The sequence below is a fragment of the Juglans microcarpa x Juglans regia genome, chromosome 4D (assembly GCF_004785595.1).
Source record: "Juglans microcarpa x Juglans regia isolate MS1-56 chromosome 4D, Jm3101_v1.0, whole genome shotgun sequence".
Classification (NCBI taxonomy): domain Eukaryota; kingdom Viridiplantae; phylum Streptophyta; class Magnoliopsida; order Fagales; family Juglandaceae; genus Juglans; species Juglans microcarpa x Juglans regia.
Window position 1 is genome coordinate 1,939,568 of NC_054600.1, and position 21,720 is coordinate 1,961,287.

The 21,720-nt window shown below is 34.4% G+C and overlaps 2 protein-coding genes and 1 pseudogene across 2 annotated transcripts; all 3 read left to right on the plus strand.

The window, feature by feature from the left end:
- The first annotated feature begins 1,662 nt into the window (after positions 1-1,662).
- Positions 1,663-2,806, plus strand: LOC121259122 (uncharacterized GPI-anchored protein At5g19250-like). Its single transcript, XM_041160616.1, has 2 exons — positions 1,663-1,852; positions 2,250-2,806. The coding sequence occupies exons 1-2, from the start codon at positions 1,762-1,764 to the stop codon at positions 2,780-2,782; spliced, it is 624 nt and encodes a 207-aa protein (XP_041016550.1). The 5' UTR covers positions 1,663-1,761; the 3' UTR covers positions 2,783-2,806.
- Positions 2,807-5,181: 2,375 nt separating this feature from the next.
- On the plus strand, positions 5,182-13,182 carry LOC121259671. Its single transcript, XM_041161349.1, has 11 exons — positions 5,182-5,978; positions 6,450-6,767; positions 6,857-7,159; positions 7,245-7,550; positions 7,641-7,709; positions 8,097-8,594; positions 8,676-8,744; positions 9,320-9,484; positions 11,467-11,683; positions 11,823-12,164; positions 12,543-13,182. Exons 1-11 carry the CDS (start codon positions 5,310-5,312, stop codon positions 12,653-12,655), a joined length of 3,069 nt encoding a protein of 1,022 aa, XP_041017283.1. The 5' UTR covers positions 5,182-5,309; the 3' UTR covers positions 12,656-13,182.
- A 2,358-nt stretch (positions 13,183-15,540) lies between these two features.
- LOC121260915 lies at positions 15,541-20,904 on the plus strand (annotated as a pseudogene).
- The last annotated feature ends 816 nt before the right edge of the window (positions 20,905-21,720 follow it).

Here is a 21,720-nt window from a genome sequence, read left to right on the forward strand (position 1 = left end):
CAGATTTCTCAGAAATTAGAACATAAATATAATCACGTGGTTAGGTTCGTGCACATAACACCATATATATATATATATATATATATATATATATATATATATATATATATACAATATGAGAAATATTAATAAAAATCAAATTTTCTTTTAAAAACAAATAAGAAGAAAAAATCTATAATAAATATAATTATCAATAAACAAATTAATTGGGATTTGCAATGAATTCATTTTGTTGTAATTCGTTTGCAACAAAATCATGAATTCCTTAGAAAGGAAAATTTGCAACGGCAAAATTCGTTGCAAAAATGAAAAAAGTCCGTTGCAAAACACCAATTGTAACTGTTACCCATATCTTCACCGGCCAACGTGGCAATTGCGAGAGCATGGCAACGAGTAACGTTCGTTACAAATAATCACTTGCAATGAAAAAAGTCCTTTTTACGACTTGATTGGTTCCTTGCAGAAAGGCTTTCTTGTTGTAGTGAATTAATGCACACATGCCCGGCCAGTTGCAAAAATATGAGAAATACTATTAAAAATCAAATTTTTTTGTAAAAAAAATTAATAAATATAATTATGATATGTAATAGGCCGTGTTACTATCTCGAACAAGTTTACATATATATGATAGTAAATTAGATCTTACTTAACTACCCTGTGTCTCTCTTTTTATACTTGATTTTTCTCTTCAAATATTTAATAATAGAAAAATATTTTAATCATAAAGTGATTATATAAAAATAATCTTACGAATTGATATGATTTGATGTGATTTATCAAATTATAAAATTATTTTTATCTTAAAATAAATCTAACAAATTATATAAAATTACGTTAATTTATAAAACTCTTTTTATATAATTCTTTTATAACCACAGCACTCCTCGTATCATGCATGTACGTACTACTGGCACGGGGCCTTTGGACAATATGGCCGTCCCTACGTGGCCCCTACAGTTACGTGTCTCGGCCCTAGTTTGATCATCCTTAACCATGAATGCTCTTAACTTTTGAACAGCACGTGAAACAAAAGATCCGGCTACAGCTTGGATTACCTAATTGGCAAGCAAGGCATGCAGCCCACGTAAAAAGCAGAGATTCGAAGGTCATGTAAATGGTTCGATATTTAATATTTAATTAAATAAAATAGAGTATTATTGCACATAAAATCTAGATTCAAAATCTTCGTTTTTATATCACGTAAAATCATTATTCATCTAAAAAATTTAAACTAATGAAAAAAAAATGTAATTATTTATATTTATATTTTATCCTCGCATCAAACATTTAATAATATCATGTATAATAGATTAAAGGCTAATTATACTTTGTCCTATTAAACTTTTATTCAATTCACAATATACTTCTAAAATTATTAATTATATCAAAGTGTACTCTCGAACTTTCATTCTGTCTACAACATCATTAAATTTAACGAAAATTTACTGTAAATATGTAATATACATTGTCTTTCCTCAGTCCAATATGATCATCCATTTCAAAAAGAATGAAGAAGAATTTCAGTAGTCCTTGATCATGAAAGTTGTAACTTTTAAACTGCACAAGAAACAAAACGATCCCACAGCTAGGATCACCTTGGCAAGCAAGCCAACCCCAAAAAAAGCATAGATTCAAAGGTCACTACTTACCTTAACAAAAACACCCAATGCTCATCTTTTTCTTTCACTCCGATCTTCTAGCTGTACGCAAATACCATTATAAGGTGCTCAAATATCTCAGCAGCTTGTTGCAGCTGAAGCCATGGCCGCCTTACTCAAACTTAGCCTCCCCATAATTATTTTGCTCATTCTTCATGGCATGCCGTTTCTTTCTTATTCAGATGGTTGCGGTGGTTAGTTTATGGCACTTAGTTAATTTTTATTATAAGAAAACTGGTTATTTTTAGTCAATTATTTCTTGCGAAAATGACTAATTCCTGTCTAAAATAGTATTTTTTTTTCGTAAATAATCCGTCACAAATACTTTTTTTTTTTTTTTTGTTTATAAAAAAAATTCCAGTATATCATGTCTTATGTCTTAATATAATTTATTGATCTTAGCAATACAATCTTTATAACACATTGTGTAATAAATCGTTAAAATTTAGTAACTGAGGATATTCATGCCATAGCTAGTTTATTTTAATGATCTTATTTAGTTTTATGAGTTTTGAATATTAGTAGCTAGGGAAACTAGTCATAATTGCAGTTTTTATTTATAATTAATTAACAATATCGGACGGCCTACAGATGATAAAGAAGAAAAACAGCTCTTCAAAGACATCAACAGCTACAGGGAGTCGGTACTATATCTCCCCGTGTTCATTCCGAACGCCAAGGCAGCTTGCCTTGCTGACAAAATCGCAGACCAGTTAAAAAAAGACAAACCTTGCCTTGACGCCCATTCCTACAGATACACTCCGGACAACAACCGTCGCCTGAACAGTACTTTCAAAGACTTCGACAAGCTCCTGAGCCGCTGTCACATCAATGTCAACACCACTGCAGATGGTGCCATTTTGCCTGTTTGTGTCGCCAAATTAGACGAGACTACTGTGCTTAACAACTACAGAAATTCTCAGTATGGAAGATATCTTAAAGACTCCAACTTCACTCATGCTGGGATTGGCTCCGACGATGACTGGATTGTCGTGATTTTGAGCACTAACACGTCGACGGGAAGCTTTTCCGGTGCTCCAATATCTTTGGCTCCAAGTTTTCTCGGCATGGTAATTGCTTCGTTATTCAGCTGCTTGCTTCTCATCAATATCGTGTTTGTCTGAGAGCTGAAGCTGCGTGCATGCATGCCCAAGTATACTGAACTGTAGAGTGAATATAAGTGTACGTATTGAGTTCTCCTGTCAGGAACTGTAGAGTGAATAAGTGTACGTCTTTTTGTAATTTGCCTGCATCATGTGTTGGTTACGTTACATTGTATAAACAAGGTGACAACGATCACATTGGCTTATGTGTTGGCCAACTCTATCTTTTAATTCTTGTTTACATGTAAATGAATTAATTAAATTTATATTTTGCCATCTATTTAAATTTTTTAAAATGATAGCCTTACATGATATCCATATCATGTTGTATATATGCTGGTGTGGGTGGGTGCGTGGCTCTAAAGCAACCTGGCCAACACATGACACCAAGTTATGTATAGAAATGATATTTACAATAATCAAATACGTAAGCACTGTACACTTATTTTAAAAAAGTTGAATAAATAAAATACTCATATGAAAAATTTAATGTTTTGATAGTGGACTACACTCTTTTATAAAATAAATGACAACATTTGCATAATCATAATTGTATCTAGCATTACTTTTCAACTTAGCTCAATACCTATAATACTTATACTTATTTATTATTTTTATATTATAAAAGGAAACCATAATTCTAATAATATGATAGAAGGCAATTAAACCCCTATTAATATAAATCTTAGTATAAACATGTATCAATCTAATTTTTTCTTACAAATTAAATATTTTTCAGTAAATAGCAGGAATAATATGTTCTTCACACCGACTTGTAAATAATAATTTTTTAAATATAATTTTTACTGTGATGAATAGAAAATTTTATATATGATATTTTGAAAAAAAAATATTTAGAATTAAATAACAAATTGTCTAAAAAAATCATGTATAAGTTCAAGTTTATTTAAAAAACAAACGAGCATCGTCCAAAAAAAACAAAAATTCTACTTGAAATTACCCATGTATCCTTATATTGTAATACAACGATTTATTAAATCACTCAATAAATTGATTAGTAATCAATAATAAAATAATTTGATAAAAAATTAAATACATAAACTAAATAAAATGTGTAACACTAAACTTAGTTACGAAAGGAAGCCCTTTAAAGAACTCATCAAAGGTAAAATTCTACGAGGAAGCCAAATCCAAAAAAGTCAATTTTATTATTTGAAAATCAGTTACAAATAATTGACTCTCTTATTTGACTCGACAAACAACTTGTTTGCCACAACCACAGTAGCAGCCAGAAACCTCTGACAGTCTTCAAACTATTGACTTCTCTCATGGAATTCCAATGACTCAACTCGATCAATCAAACTTTAACATGAAGTAAGCATGCACTCCAAAATCTCTAAGGCCGAAATCTTTACAGATCCTAACCAGTAGGATCTTTTAAATAAACAAGCTGATAGGAATTTGACTCGTAGTAGAAATCTACTGAATGAACAAATCTGATAGGAGTTTGAGTCATAGTCACTATTTTAAATATCATACCGTACCGGCCGGTACGATCAATATATGCTATATCGGCCACTGATCCGGTACAGGTATTATATATATTTCGTACCGGCCTATATTTTGACTTGTACCGACTTGTATTTCAGCCCGTACCAACCGATATTTCGGCTTTTAATTTTTTTTTTCATTTTTTTAAACTACAAGCTCATTTTTTTACCATCAATTCAGACTAAGCTATTTATAATTTATATATGTATTTATATATAATTTATTCATATATACATTATTATTTTGAAATATAATTTATTCATATATCGACTATTCCGAAACAGTACACGAAACTGTATCGGTATCGAAATATATTCGTTCCAGTGCTTTGACCGGTACGATATTCAAAACTTTGGTCATGGTAATACTTTGTTGACGGATTTTGCTAGCACTTGATGCTTATCTTCTCAGTATTGACAGTTTCACATTCAAACTCATATTTGAATAATATCTATCTCTTGGAACTTGACTTCTATATTTTTGACTTATTTAAAACACTTCCTTACAACCTCTAGATAAAATCAAAATAGTCATAGATAAAGTGATCAAAGTGTTTTACATTCATCCAAATTACAAAACCAAATATAAGATAAACTATATCACCTTATTCACTTAGTCATATCCAAACTTATCAACTTAATCATATAGTCCTAACTAAAATTTTGCATCTAGACTACTCATCATTTCTATATCATACACCACACATGATTTTTTATTTTTTTATTTTTTCTTAGTAAGTATGTGATATATCGATGATTAGTAGAAAAATTTAATTAATTTAGCAGGAATAAAAAAAATAAAAACATTAGAAAAAATAAAAATAAATATAATATGTGGTGTGTGAGATGATAAGTGTCAAATATAAAATTAAAATAAATTAAAAAAAAATACGGGTGTTGCTCCTACAGCTGGGTTGGGTCCCGACTCCCGTCCGCGTCGGAATCCATCCATCGCGCTCTTCTAACATGGACCATATGCGCACCGTTTCGCACCAAAACCCCAAAACTGACGGAGAGAGATAGAGGCGGCCTCAGCTATGGCGGACGACGACGACGACGAGAGCTTCGGGGACTTTCATTTTGCATCTTTCCCGAACCCCGCCGCCCATTTTGCTTCGACCATAGTCAAAGGCACAAATGCTTCCACTTCTTCATCACCATCCCCCTTTTCATGGGGCGAATTCATCACTACCCCCAAACACGAGCTTCCCAGTGGTGCCACCCATCCCATATACCCTCCCAACAACAATAGCTTCTCTAAAACCGATCCCCGTGAACCGGATCGGATCGAGCCGGGGACGGCCCAGTGGGTGAAGCCAACGGGAGTTCTGCCGTTGTCAATATTTGGGGAATTTGAAGAGGAATTGACAGAGGAGAGGGGATTCGGTGCGAGCGTTATCGTTAACAACAAAAAAAGCGATTCTGGGAGAGAAGGATCCAATTCCAGCGTTAATGATTTGATTACAAATCTGTATAGTCAGAATCAGCAAATCAAGACCCAGAAAGGGTCGAGTTTGAACTCAAATGAATCGGATTTTAGTACGAATGGGTCGAATTTAAGTATAAACCGGTTGGACTCAAATTCTAATGGGTTGGGTTCGGATTTGGCGGACGGGAATGATGGACTTGATGATGACAATGATGATGATGGGTGGGAATTCAAGGTTGCGGAGCCAGAAGCTCAGATCGGAAATGGAGATTCTAAGGTGAAGGAGCATTTCTTAAACTTTTATAGTTTCTTTGTTTGGTCTCCAAGTAATTAAACTATTAAAAACTCTGCAAAGAGTTAAAAGTAGTGAATTGACATGTAAACACGGCATTTGGGAAGCTATGTTGTTGATTTAGAATTTTAAACTAGCCACAATTGAGTAGAGGTTTTTGTTTCCTTAGCCCCCAAATAGTTTACATTCTCGAAATTGAAATTCTGATTCTTATTACAATTAATCCGGGCGGGTATTGTTTAATTTATGGGTATTTGTACGTCGATAGTGTGTATCATACGAACGAATTTTCCTTGGGAATTTAAAGCAATGAGCTTTCTTTAAGCTACTTAAATTGGCAGTAATGTTTATTGCGGACTTGCTATAGTTTGTTCTATCATGCCGTTGGACATGTAGAAACATATGCGCTTGATGGGGATTGCATTTACTCTAACTCAAAGATTTTCTTGTGTAAAGGTTGAACCGAAAGTACAGGAAAGTGCGGAGGGAGCCAGAACATTTGGGTTTAGCAATGGTGTACATGATCCTGGTGATTTGTTTGTGGTTTCAAATGGAACTTCCAACAGCAGTGGTGAATGGGGTTTTGGGTTTGATTTTAACTCAAGCCATTTGACTAAACAAGATGGTTTTATCACGGGTTTATTGTCCCAAAGCAAGGTCAATGATACTGCAAGTGGGATGACTTCATCGGAACCTAATAAAAAAGTTGATTCTGTTGAGAATTTTTGGGAATTTCAGGATGCATTTCCAGAAACTGGATCAAAGTATAAGTTGGTGAGTCAGTTTGATTTGGTTTCTTCATTTTACTGATAATGTTGAGATTTCAAAGAATGTGCATCGTCAAACTTTAAGTCTGGCTGTAGGAAAAGCCAAAGGTTGCTGATACATCTCTCACTGGTGGAGAAGCGCAAACATTTGATGGTGATGGTGTCGTTGGTCCTGTAGATTTTTTTGCTGTATCAGATGGGATCTCTCAAAATTCCAGTAAAGGGGCCTCTGGATTTAATCTCAACCCAAGCTCTATGAACGGTATAATCTTGGAGTCATACTCTAAAAGTGAGCCGAATGAATTGGTATCCTCTTTGGTTGATGAGAATGTTGGTGCCAATGAGAACTTTTGTGAATTTAATGATGCATTTTCAGAATCTGGATTGAAACACAAATCAGTAAGTGAGTTTGATTTGAATTCTTTTTGCCATACACAATGTTGAATCTTTGGAAGAATGTGCTCATGCTTGCTTTTGTTTGCAGGAAGAGCCAAAGGTTGCTGATATTTCTCCTGCTGGTATAGAAGCACTTACTTCTAATCTCGATTGTGTGAGCAATCCTGAAGATTCATTGGTAGCATCAGATGGAATTTCTCCCAAATCTGCGGGATGGGAATTTGGATTTGATTTCAATCGGACTTCTTTGGATCAAGATGACATGATCTCTGGATCTTATTCTAAAAGCAAACAGAATGGTTTTAACTCCTCTCCATTTGCTGGGAATGATGAATCTGGTGAGAACTTTGGGGAATTCAAGGATGCATTCTCAGAAACTGTTTCGAAGCGTGAGGTTATGTATCATTTTGATTTGATTCTAATTTTTTACCTTGTTATGTAAGCAGAGAATGTGGATGCTAAAAATTTAGTTTGGTTGTTGTAGGAAAAGTCCAAGGTTGTTGATTATTCTCCTGCTGGTGTAGAAGCACCTGGTTTAAGTGGCGAAATCCAGGTAGTATATTCAGGCTATAGGCTTATTTTATTGAAATCTATAGATTAAGTTTCCTTCAGTTCAAAATGTTGTGTGCAGAAACAATGGTCGAAGCTCGGGGGGGTTGGTTTAAAATGATATTGATGTTTCTTGTTGGTTTGGATGATGCCGGTCTACCAAGGCAATCCTTAGCATATATGTCACTGCAACACAATTAAGATGATGTTGATTTTTAAGCATATATATGCTGCCTCGATGTTGATCTGTTCTCTTTGCTGATATATGATTCTTTCTTACAAAATTTGTTCGTCTTTTGAAATTTTAGTAGTATTGGTAATGCTTTACGCTTTCATTATCAAACACCTTTTCTTCTAGTTCTGTGACCATCTTTTATCTTATTCTTGCCAGAGGAATGGCATAAGGTCTGAGAATCACAGGGAACCCTTGCCCATAAATATTTTCAGTGATAGAGAACTAGGTTCGGAGGAACCCTCAATCCTTCAAGATGTTTCTACTGTCACACCCACTTCCAACCTGAGAGATGGCATTAAAATTCCTAGTTCTAATGTATCTATCAATGATCTAATATCAAGTTTATACAGTCAAGCTGAGGAGAATGCTTCTGTTAATCATACACCAATAGCAAGTGACCATGGGATGCATTCCAGCACAACACTATTCGAATCTGATTTAATCACCAGTGCTGATGATTTTGATGATGGTTCCTGGGATTTTAAGACTGCCGCATCTGGAACCAGAACTGAAGATAGAACTTCTGATATTGATCTTGGAGATTCACAGAAACCACTTTCTACCACGTTAGAGCTAAATGATTATGTGGATTTCTATAACACATTAAAGGATGAACTGAGCTCAGTTGCAGTATTTCATCTTGACAATCTGAAGGTTGGTAAACCTATTAAGATTTTTTTTTTTTAAAAAAAAAAATTGTTTATCACTTTAATATTGTGAAAATGCAAATTGTAGAAAGATCAAAGAACTGCTGTTCTTTCTGGCGAAGAGGCAAAAGCGAAATCTCTTGATGAGGAAATCCAGGTTGGTGACTGTACTTGGTCATATACATTTGTAAGCCTTATAAAAAAAATATATTTATAACCTGCCTTACTTATAGAAAAATATATTCAAAATGTCTCTTTAGCTTATGTTTTGAGTATGCACTACTTTTTTGTCTAAGTAAAAAGAAAAAAAAAAAAAAAAAAAAGAGTATGCACTACAAAAAAGCTAAATAAACTTGCGTGGAAGCTTATTAAGTAACTTGGCTTTTTATCTTGAATGCATAAGAAACTCATTTAATATGATTATGACTCCTAGAGGTTGGGTTCTCTCTCCTTAATCACTCATACAAGCAGATTTATGAGTGAATATTGTTGTCATCTCATTAACTTTCTTTCTTATAGCTCTCACTCTCTTATTACGTATTAAAAAAAAAAAGCTCTCTCTCTCACACATAGTCAGTAATGCAAGACTATTGAATATTTTTCTCCTTATTTTGAACTTGGTTTTCTAAAATTATTTAATTTGTGCTTTAAAATTATCATTATAAATCCATTGAGCTAAATTTCTATATGGTTCTGAACTTTGTTGTCATTTACTGTTGCTTTCTGTCGTAGAAATTCTATAATGAACTGCACAAGGATAATCTGATCTCGAAAGAAGTCTGGTCAGAGGATCTATCAGCAAGAGCGATTCACTTCAATGAATTTCTTGACATTTTGCTGGAACCCAAGTTCCAAGTGCTTGAATCAGAATATCAGATGTCAAGAAGATTGACATTGGTATGCATCTTTCGTATTGATTTTTTATGAAGAACTAGAAAACATCGATACTACAGCTGAAAGCTTCAATATTTGAAAGTTACCTGTTAGTTTTATTCTCTTTCGATATACAATATGAGTTGACATAAATAACATCAGAAACTTGTGAACTGCATAAATTTGTTAGTATTATGGTAAGTACATGTGGGATTTTCTTAACTCTAAGATTGAAACCATGATTGATCTGCTGCTGGTGATATATAAGCTGTGGCTTCTTTTTCCAGCCAAGTAAAGATATGTTTATGCAGTGCTATATCTTCTTTTGATAAGTAAGAAGTTTGTTTCATTGATATGAATGAAAATAGGCATAGCCCATGTACACATGGAGTCTACAAAAGAAAACGCCCAAATACATTCTAAAAACGCTAAATTAGGGATAAGAAATAATGTACACTATCTCCATTAAGGACAATGGCTGAAAACCATAGGAGTAAAGTATGTAGAAAAAAATTCTGAAGCTCCGCTATTGTTCGCTCCCTATCTTCAAAGCACCATGCATTGCTTTCCATTCCAAGTATACCACATAATGCACAACGGGATCATCTTCTATGCTGCTGCTACCTGGGAACAACCTTGTAGACCCTTCCAGCAAGCAAGCAGGTCAGCCACCTTTGCCGGCATAACCCAAGCAACATCCACTCTACTAAATATCCCATTCCACAGCTCTCTCATCCCCTCACAATGCAATAATAGATGGTCCACTGATTCTCCATTTTTTTGCACAAATAACACCAATCCATCACAATGAGGCCCCTCTTCCTTAAGTTATCCATGGTTAGAATATTCCCAAGGGCAGCAGTCCACACAAAAAAAGCCACTTTGGAAGGTACGCAAGACCTCCTAATGCTTTTCCACTGGAAAGATACATTACCTTGTGATGCCAATATTTTATAATATGTCTTGACTGAGAACTTCTTGCTGCCCCTGCACCTCCATTGTAACCTATCACCCTGTGCTGTTCATGCAGTGCTATATCTGCTGATATTCTTTTGTTAAGTAAGAAAAAAGACGAAGAATTCTTGGAAACTAAAGTGAATAAGACATGGGTGGCTGCCATCCAATGGTAGAGTGAATTTAAAAGTAAAGCCTTGAGTTCTTCCTAGATTTTATTTATCAAAAGTATAGGCAAAAGCCCAAGTATATGGGACATATACAAGAGCAACGCCTATGCATGCCAAATTGGGATCATTTTCTTACAAGGTCTTGCTATGATGACTCTCAAACCGCCCTTTTCAAGATCCTAACAGATCCATCACCCAGAGTAGCTCAAATAGACTAAGCACCACTTGCCACAAGGATCTAGCTACCTTGCAATGAAGTATGAGATGATACATTGATTCCCCACTCTGATCGCACATACAAAACCATTCTGCCACTATAATATGTCTCTTCTTCAAATTATCCAGGATGAATCTTCCCCAATGCAACCTTCCAGATAAAGAAAGCTGTTCTTGAAGAAGCCTTACTCCACAAATGGTCTTCCATTGAAAGGAAATGTTGTCATGGGAACTAATATTAAATACTAGTGTTCAGGACTGTTTATTTTCCTGCTCGAATAAGTTTTCTTACCTCGTTGGCTGCCATTCTTTCCCTCCTCCCCTCTGATTGTTTCTTTCATTTCAGAAGAAAATAACCCAGTGCTTGGTTCTTAATTGCTCAAGTAGGTATTTCATATAACTTTGTTGGAATTCAATTTCCAGTATGACCTTAAGGAAATGTGTGACGAACTTAAAAGTTAGATTTTTAAACAACTATGGATCTTATCGAGCTGTTTTGAAGCTCTCTTTCTTTTTGCTTTCGTCAACACACAATTTAAGGAATACTATGTTTTAAAACTCAGAAGGCAAGATTTTTTTTTTCTTATTTTGAATTGTTTATAATACTCTGCTTATTGGTGTGTTGGCTTGGCTTGTAACCTATCAGTGTTCATTTCTTTTTAATAGGCAGAAAAGGATTTGAAATCGGCTATTGAACTCCTTAATGATGTGGAATCAACACTAGCGATTCTGAAGTTGGGAACAATGGAGGAGCAACAATATTATGTTTCGACATGGTCTAGTATACTATCTGTCTGTGCTCATGAACTGAAACATGGGGCCTCAATTTGGAAGCAGTCGTTGCAAAAGAATGTACGAAGTCAAATACTATCTGAACCTGAAGGTATTGGTTGACTGTTAGGTACCATCATTGATAATGATGATAGTATATTTATTTTATGTTTTCTCATCCTTTTCAAAAAAGCTACTTTGTCTTGTCCTTAATTAAATCAGTTGTTTTTTTTTTTTTTATGAAAATACAGGGAAGCGATGCATCCTTGCCCTTGGAGAAATTTACAGAGTCGTCGAAGTTCTTGGAGCCTCAACCAAGGTTTATAAGCCATGGATATTTTCAACTTCTGGCATTGCCACTGGCTTGTATGGCCTTCTAAGCGAGTGCTATAGTATATGGGCAAGTTCAGGACTTGAAGATGCTCTCAAGAGCATTTCTGATCGTATTGATTTTCAGCATGAAGGAACAATAAAGGCACTACTGGAATCTATCAAGTTTATTCATGATATTGATGCAGTTGCACTTCAAAATCATGTATTCTCAGGACAACCTATTTGTAGGTTATCAGCCTTAACTGCAGGAACAGTGCCAGGTATGTAGTATTGACTTTATAGCTCTCGCGGGCTAATAAGTTAACACAGGCCAATCAAATAACCATTTTCCTCTACACAGCTTGATGAGAACAATGAAAATTTGAACAACTAAGATTCAACAAGTAGGAAATTTGGATCTCAGTACTTATTAATAATATCTGAAAGAATTTCCTAATTTCAGCTTCTTTTTGTAGTTCAAATTTATCATAGGCACCCCAGAATGATATATAAAACAGCGAGTGCTGTCTTATTAAAATCCTGATCATCTTAATCCATATCTTAGTTTTGAATTTCATTATATCTTTCTTTTCCCCATTCTGGCTAGAGTATGGGGGAGCCTGGCCTCTTCTAACTTTCTCTGAAATTGACTGAACCAGGTTTGAAACTGGTGGTTTGGAATGGGGAGCACTACTTTCTAACTCTTGCAAACTTGTGGGCAAATCTAATAAGTACAGATCCTCCTAAGTTGCCTCAAATTCATGGTAGCTGATGATATAAGGAATCATACCAAAAAAAAAGGTTTGGATGCTTTTTTGGAGCTCTCAGCAGTGATCAAAATTGTGAATTGTTTCCTCTGGAATGAGGCTTTTGGAGCACAAACTGCAGTTGACACAATGATCGAGGGAACTAAAAAGCAGAGTTCGATTTTCAAGACCCTGATGAGCAGGAGGGTGCTCGGTTTTCATCGGGACAAGTATACAATTCAATCTTTCTCATCGTTCTCTTTCTTTTTCTTCATTGATCACCATTCTTTTTGGCGGAAGCTATAGGTTAGCCATTGGAAGTATGAGTAGTGTAGTATTTTGTTGTCCAGTCTGTGTAATATTCTGAAAGTAGGTGACAAAAATTACCCATATACATTGAAAAAATATAGCTGTGAAACATTGAGGATAGTCAATGATTTCTTCCTCCACCTTTTTCCACATTTTCATTATGTATTGTGATTGAGAGGCATTAAGCATGAATAATGAGAATGTTGAATAATACATTGTGAAACATATGTGGACTTTCCAATCAGGATCAGTCTGTTCTGTTGGTGGCTGAACACATTGTGGATTGAGTCATTGCTTTCTAATATTAACTTTTCCACTGAGATGTATTAATTGAAAACAATATTTTGTGACTATGCTAGACATCAGTGTTACATCTGAGGAGATTGAAGAAGTATGCAACCAAAACTCAAGACGGTATAAAATAAGGTAGAAGATCTTCTAAGGCTTTGTTTGGTTATGCAGTTCAGATGAGATGAGTGATATGTTTTGTTGAAAGTTGAATAAAATATTGTTATAATATAATTTTTTAATATTATTTTTGTTTTGAGATTTAAAAATGTTGAATTGTTTCTTATATTTTATGTAGGAGTTTGAAAAAGTTGTAATGATGAGCATAAATAACTAAATTTATTAAATGAAAAATACTCAACATAACTGAGTTAGCAGTTGTTGAGGCATTATGCAATAAATAGAACTTGTTAAAAAATTTTGACGTCAGCAATAACCCTACAATATGCAGTCATCTCCCAGTTTCTAAGGCAAAGATAATGCTATAACGTCAGCTACCCTTTTCCATCTCTTACTATTTTTCAAACAAAAAAAATCAACAAATCAATATATATATATATATATATAATTATATATGACCGGTTTGAAATTTAAAATCATCTCAATTTATTATTATAATTTTTTTAAATTTTAACACAAAATATAATAAATAATTTAATTTTTTTAAATTTTAAAATAATAATAATATTAAAAAATAATATTTTAATAATATTTTATTATTTTAATTCAACTCAACATTTAAACGTACCCTGTGATAGCTCAGATCTCAAGCACCATGAGATGGCTCTGCTCGAGCCACCACGTGATTGTCGGTGGCTTTAACATAGCCACCCATCCTTTGGGGACTAGGTCGGGCTACCTTAGAGATGGCCTTGGTGGATCTATTCTTAGGGGCTGGGTGGGGCCTAGTCATAGATGCAACTGGCCCATCACAATGAGGCCTTTGCTCGGGCCACCTGTGGTGTCCTTGTGAATTTTTTTAAAAATTATCTGTTCTTTTCAATATCGACCGTGTTTGAGGGTTTGACAATACAATTATTTTAAAATATTTTTAGATATTTTGAGACATTTTCAAATATTTTTTTTAAACATAAAATACTTTTTAATTTTAAATTTACAATTTTCTCATTTAATCATTTATTACCTAATTAATTATTATAACTTTTTTAAACTCTCATATAAAACATAAAAAATAATATTAATTTTTCAAATTTCAAAATAAAAATAATATTCAAATAATTATATTCAAACAATTTCTTAACTTTATAATATTTTTATTCAATTTTTTTTTTATTTTTCAAAACTCAATAAAACATCTTAACTCTAACTATTTCACTACTATTCAAAAAATTCTGAGACTTTAAGTACTCAGGGCTGTTTGGATATTTAAAATATCTTAGTATATATGTAAACAATAGTGAAATGGTTTGAATGAACATCTTTATTGAGTTTTGGGAAAGGAAAAAGAAAAAATTGAGTAAAAATATTTTTTTAAATAAGTATTGTATTAGAATTTCGGAGAATGAATAAATAAAATTAAAAAATTGTTTAAGTATAATTTTTTAATATTATTTTTGTTTTGAAGTTTGGAAAAATTATATTAATCTTTATGTTTAAATAATAATTAGATGAGAAGTTTAAATTTTAAAATAGAAAAATATTTTGTATTTAAATGATATTTAGGAATGAATTTATAAGAAATTTTGATAATTTTTTAGAATGTTTAGTGTTATCCAAATATGTCCTTAATGTTAGACTTTTTATTTTTATTTTTAAATTCCTCGTGAATATCAATGTCATGTTAGGTGAATATATTTAACTATTTAATAATTTAAGTTTAGTAAATGGACTAATTTGAAAGTAATTTAAGTTCAAGGTAATATCGTCTAATTTAATATGAACGAAAAAATCGATTAATTTAATAAGTCTCTAGCCTCTATTTTTAATAGAAAATGAAGTATACAATTAAAAAATAGATTCTTTTAATGCCGATATTAGTTTTTTTTTTCCATAAATAAAATACTCGTATTTGAATAAACAAATCAATTTCTTCACAAGATTATCTTTAGGAAGTGAGATAAAATCGTCCTATAACCAAACCGACCATAGTATTTTAAAGCTTTTTTTTTTTTTAAAGCAATTTTTGTGTATTTAAAAAAAATACAAAAAAGATAAAAACTACAATACTAAAAAAAAGACTAACTGCTAAAATTTTTAAATTGGTTCTTGCAACTTTTTGACGTCACATGAGTCAACTTCTTCGTTCTACTTTCCACCTCCGTCGTTGCTCTGCGCAGAGAGACAGAGAGAGAGAATGTTGGAAATCAATCTCTTTAGAGTAGAAAAGGGCGGCAACCCCCATCTCATCCGCGAATCCCAACGTCGACGTTTCGCCAACGCCGAACTCGTCGACGAGGTCATCAACCTCGACAAAGAATGGCGTCATCGTATTCTCCCCCGGGCAACTTACTCTAGATTTTGCTAACTTCTTAATGTTTCTCAAGGATTTAGTTTAGCTTTTTAAAAAAGGTATTGATTTTCAGTTCAATTCGAGCTAGAGAATCTTCACAAGGAGTTAAACAAGGTCAACAAGCAAATTGCTCAACTTCGAATTGTCAGTGTTCATACTTTTTCCTTTTAATTTCTTAGAGGTGGAATCTCTAGTTGTTTTTCGCTTGCTTTATTTATAGGAATGGAAAAAGGTCCATAAGTTTGTCCATAACCATCAGGCTGATCATGTATGCTTGCTAATAACACATTTATCATGTGGAATTCAGTGCACGTCTTTCTTCTATAGAAGAATTACAAGCTCCATAATTTGGAAGTTGAATCAAATTAAAATCCGTGTGATCAAAAGCTGTTCGAGTTAAACTTTTCAATATTTTGGTAAACTGGGTATTCTGTTTATCCTCGGACTTCTTTACTTTTTGGAATCGATTCTTGGGCTGGATTTCAATGGAACTGAATTGTGGAATTCGTTTGCATAAGGGCAGGTGAAGATACCACTGAGATGATCAAGATTGCAGAGGACAATAAGAAGTCAGCAACGGAGAAAGAAGCTGAAGATCGTGAAGTTTTAAAACAATTGAATTCGAAATTGGAAATAATTGGAAATCTCGTTCATGATTCAGTCCCAATCAGCAACGATGAGGTATATGACTTGGCACGTTCGTTTTGTTTTCTTTGTATCTAATGTTTTATTTTGAACTTTGAATTTGTAAATGTGTTAATAGGCAAACAATGAAGTTATCAGATCATGGGGTGAGAAACGGTTCGACACACAACTAAAGAATCATTTTGAACTTGTTGAGCTCCTTGGGATTGTAGATTTGAAGAAAGGTATATATTTTAATGTCTTCATTCAATTTAAAGGCAAAAACTTTTTGTTCCAGGCTTCAAAGCATTAGTTTATGTTAGTACGCGTATTGTGGTGCACATAATGTCGTCTACCTAGATTGATGCATGGCACTGATTTGGCAATGATTTCTTGTACGTCTCAAAAGTTTGTATTTTTTTCAGTCATGCCAGCTTACAATTAGTGAATCTGTGTTTTATTTTAATGGAGTAGCTCCAAATCTGCATTGATTGAGCTGGTTACAGTTTTTTTTTTTTTTTTTCCTTTGGCTGCTGCAGTTATTATTGATAAATGACCATATTTGCATCTGTACACTCTTCTGCTGGAAAAGATATATAGTAACCATGAAAGCATCTACATCTATTATTGATACAGATGCTTCTTAAACTAGACAAAAATTTAAAAAATGCTTCTTCATTTTGAACTGGGATAGAGGCTTATTCTTAGTGTAATATGGGTAATTTGTTTCCTCCTCTACAGATTAGAATATTAAAGTGTGCTAGAATTTATCCTAACTACCAAATTGCGCTACCCATCTAATGGGGTCAGCTTCTTGAGTTTGTATAATTCATAATCACTCAGCGATGGAAAAGACAAAGCTATAACTTGGCCATTCTAAGAAATAGATGAAGGTCTAAAGTCTCAGACCAAGGTGAGTGATATGCAGTCTCGTTCCACATTCTTTTGTCCCTTCACTTCTATTGCATGGATGTATTACTCCATGGCGTAATAGCTGGGCGTCATAGCACTAAAACTATCTCAATGGAGTTTTTATACACGTGCTTCCTCAATCTGTCATGTAATTGATTGGATCACTATGCCAATATAATTGAGATGTGAAGGTGTTGATGTGGCTGGAGGTAGAGGTTTCTACTTGAAAGGAGATGGAGTGCATCTCAATCAAGCTCTGATTAACTTTGGCCTTGATTTCGTGGAGAAAAGAGGATCTACAGCATTGCAGACTCCATTCTTCATGAGAAAAGATATCATGGTGAAGTGTGCTCAATTATCTCAATTTGATGGGGAACTTTACGCGGTAACATTTGTATACGTCTTCTACAGAGATCTTTAGCACTCTTCGCTCCATCTTTCTTTGATTTTATATTTCCAGCATTTTTGGCATTTCTCTGTCCCTTGTTTTTTGTTTTAACATTCAGAGAGCCTCCATTTGTGGGAGTGTCTTGTAGGGAAAACAGCCAATCTTGACTTAGGCATTGTATTGATTTAAATAAGAATTTACATGAATCAAATAAAGATATTTATAGTAAATGTACAGCTATATATTTCTTATAGAAGAGAATATGTTCTACTATATATGGTTAAAAAATATGCTAGAATCACGTTAGGCTGGAGAGAATAATGCAGTGGAGTGGATCACGGCATAGACAATATCTTATCATGTCTTACATCCAGAAAAGACATGATAAGAGATGAGTTTAAATTTCATCTTGTCAGGTGAGAGATGGTGTGCCATCCTATCTCGAGTGGCGGCTTGGGTATTAGAAACTTAAGGTTGTTTAATCGGGCGCTCCTTGGCAAATGGTTGTGGCGATATATCAAGGAACCAGAAGCCTTATGGAAAATTGTGATTGAGAATAAATATGGTGGTTTAGGGGAGGGTTGGTGTACTAGAGAAGTTAGAGGGGCACATGGAATGAGGCTATGGAAGCATATTAGAAAAGGGTGGGAGGTCTTTCATCAACATACTAGGTTCCAGTTGGGTACAGGCTTCAGGATTAGATTTTGGAAGGATGTTTGGTGTGGCAACAGTGCTCTCCAAGATTTGTTTCCTATACTTTTCCTGATAGCAAGTGCCAAAGATGTCACAGCGGCGGAAGTTATGGGAATCTAAGAAGGGGGTATTCACTGGAATATCAACTTTAACCGGGCGGCACAGGATTGGGAGATGGAGAGTTTTGCAGATTTTTATAGTCTCTTGTATTCGTGTCATCCAAGTATCTAGCATGAAGATGGCCCGTGGTGGATTCCTGCAGGGAGAGGGGTATTTACTGTTAGGTCCTTTTATAAGGTCCTCATACAAGTGCTAGAGATACAGTTTACCTGGAGAAGGATCTGGCAACACAAGGCTCCTCCTAAAGCTTCTTTCTTTGTGTGGACAGCGTTACTAGGTAAGATTCTTACTATAGATAATCTGAGAAAGAGGAGGATAATCATTGCAGACTGATGTTGTATGTGTAAAAAAGGGGGTGAGTCGGTGAACCATTTACTTGTACATAGTGATGTAGCCAGGATTCTCTGGAATGAGGTGTGTAAAAGGATGGAACTAGCATGGGTTATCCCGGAATCCGTAGTGGATATGTTGGCATGTTGGACCTCTATTCGAGGTGTGTATCAGATCAAAGTGATTTGGAAGATGATCCTTATCTGTATTATGCGGTGCTTGTGGCAGGAGAGAAATGAGAGGACGTTTGAAGACAAAGAGATCTATGGAGGAGCTAAAAGTTTTCTTTTTCAGAACGCTTTGTACTTGGTCCATTGCTGTGGACTTTAATGGCATGGACCTTCATGATTTCTTAGTTTCTAATGTGCCTACGTAGATAGGACATACTTACTTTGTAATTGGCAGTTGTTGCCCATCCTTGGATTAATAATACTTATTTTACTTATCAAAAAAAAAAAAAAAACTTTTTTCCCTACTACATGACTTTCGGTATATGAGCTAACCGATATAGTTGGCTAGTGTTAGGTAACAGGTGAGGGAGATGACAAATATCTTATTGCTACAGCTGAACAACCACTTTGTGCATATCATTTGGATGATTGGATCCATCCTAGCTACCCATAAGGTTGTAATTTCTTCATGAAGCTTGTTCTATGTCTAGAAAAGTATGGTGTGGCCATTTGTTCATTAGTATTCAATTTTTCACAGCTATGCTGGATATTCATCCTGCTTTCGTGCAGAGGCTGGTTCACATGGTCGAGATACTCTAGGGATATTCAGAGTTCATCAGTTTGAGAAGGTGGAGCTGTTTTGCATTACCAGCCCAGATAACAATGAATCTTGGGTAATGCATGAGGAAATGATCAGAAACTCCGAGGATTTCTACAAGATGGTATCATCTTCTTGAATACTAGAATGTTCATCCTTGAATTCTGGATTAGCATATTAGTGACCATCTTAATTATACGTATGTGACATGACCTGGGTGATCCACAGACGACCTTTAGTGGTCCAACTTTAGAGTTGTCCAGTTTATAGATGCGACATATTTGTATTTAATGTGTGTATATGTGTAGAAATCAAGACATACTGATGTGTGCATGAGTTCTGGACTTTATTGTATATAATTTCAAAGGTCCTGTGTGTATACGTGAAAGAGATTGGCTTTTTTCTCTTCCCACTTCATGTTGGAGGAAGATGGGGGGGGTCCTATTTAAAGTGCCTTTTTTTTTCCTACATCCTGTTTCCGATTTGAGTTTTCCATATTGCAGCTTAACATCCCCTATCAAGTTGTTGCTGTTGTCTCTGGTGCTCTCAATGATGCAGCTTCAAAGAAGTATGATTTGGAAGGATGGTTTCCTGCATCTCAAACTTACAGAGAGCTGGTGTCCTGTTCAAACTGTACAGACTATCAGCCCAGAAGGCTGGAAATTCGATTTGGGCAGAAAAAGGTAGATCTTGTGCTCTATCTCTTATAAACTCTGAGCCAAGTCATAGAATCATCATTTCTTTCCAATTAATTGATCCGGATACTTCCATCAACGGCAATATTGAGTATATAAACGATGTAAAGTTAATGAAGACAAGGGAAAATTCTAGAGAATTGTTTTATTGAAGAATAAAAACTTTGAAAATTTCCATTACTGTAATATATTCATATAGAAGCTTCTTCTTTACATTTATCACCCATATGCATGCATGAGTTCTCTCATTAAATTTAATGACATGATCATGAGTTTTAATTGAACATGGTATGCAAGAGAATTATTTTAGCCATTGAACCTAGATATACCCTTTTCTTTTATGAGATCATCATATTAGCATTGACTGCCTCACCACCTTACGATATGTCTTTATCAAATTTATGACTGTTTGCTCATTCTTATTTTGTGCCATCACAGAACAATGAGCAGTCTAAGAAATATGTTCACTTATTGAACTCTACACTCACAGCAACAGAAAGAACAATGTGCTGTATAATTGAGAACTATCAGAGGGAGGATGGTGTTGAGATACCGGAAGCCTTGCGGGAATATATGGGTGGGAAGACCTTCCTGCCTTTCAAGAACAAACTAGATGATGAAGCCAAAGGGAAGAAAGTGCAAGCCTAGTCCATTCTTTTGCTAAGCTTTCACTGTGAACAAGATGGGAAGTAAACAAAGTTTCAATGTCAATATCCATCCTCTTTTCCCCCAAAGAAACATATAAAAATGCAAAAACGACTACATGTAAACAACAATAAAGTAGATCGTTCTGATGTATTGTTCGGACTTTGGAAAAACCTATCTTGTGATCATTATCTTTGGTTTGTTAACTTGTTGCTCCTCTAGGGCTAATATAGAAGAACTCACTAGGTAAGGTAGTTGGTATCATAGAATCTAGTTTTGGCACAAAAACTTTCAAGGTAGCAAACACTTTCATAGAGCCTCGCATTTTGCTTTAGATTCTTTTCCACATTTTATTCTTTCTTCACACTAAGGAAAATATGACCACTAAGCAACAAAATCATCGGTGCAATTAAAAATCTCCTTGATGCAAATAAAGAATAATGCATATGAGCTGTTAACCCTTGTTCATCACACTCTTGAACCATTACTGTTTCCTCTCTTTAAACCCTTACAACCACGATCTATAAGTTTAACGAGAACCAAAGACAGCAACAATAATCTAAACAGAAGCATGCTAAAACAAAGTTTAAAAAACTTCCAAATGTTTTTTTTTTCCCTTTCTTTTGATCATTGTGAATTCCTCTAATTTGTTGAGTTTATGTTTGACTGATTATTTAAGACCACTTCATAGACCATGTGAGACTACTCAACGTGGGTAGATGCCAAAAATCGCAGTGACACTAGCTATTTCAGTTCTTACACTTTGCAGCACTGAGTCTTTAGTTTTTATGGCTATGTAGACGCCTTGCATCCAATATTATGTAGTAAACTACAAGTTTTGTTCTATTT

Excerpts from the sequence above, each read along its gene's own strand:
- LOC121259671 (XM_041161349.1), top strand. The coding sequence starts at position 5,310 with ATGGCGGACGACGACGACGACGAGAGCTTCGGGGACTTTCATTTTGCA. Across the intron at positions 7,160-7,244 it reads CTGGATTGAAACACAAATCA|GAAGAGCCAAAGGTTGCTGA; the intron begins GTAAGTGAGTTT and ends TTTTGTTTGCAG. Across the intron at positions 7,551-7,640 it reads AAACTGTTTCGAAGCGTGAG|GAAAAGTCCAAGGTTGTTGA; the intron begins GTTATGTATCAT and ends TGGTTGTTGTAG.
- LOC121259122 (XM_041160616.1), top strand. The coding sequence starts at position 1,762 with ATGGCCGCCTTACTCAAACTTAGCCTCCCCATAATTATTTTGCTCATT. Across the intron at positions 1,853-2,249 it reads TTATTCAGATGGTTGCGGTG|ATGATAAAGAAGAAAAACAG; the intron begins GTTAGTTTATGG and ends GACGGCCTACAG.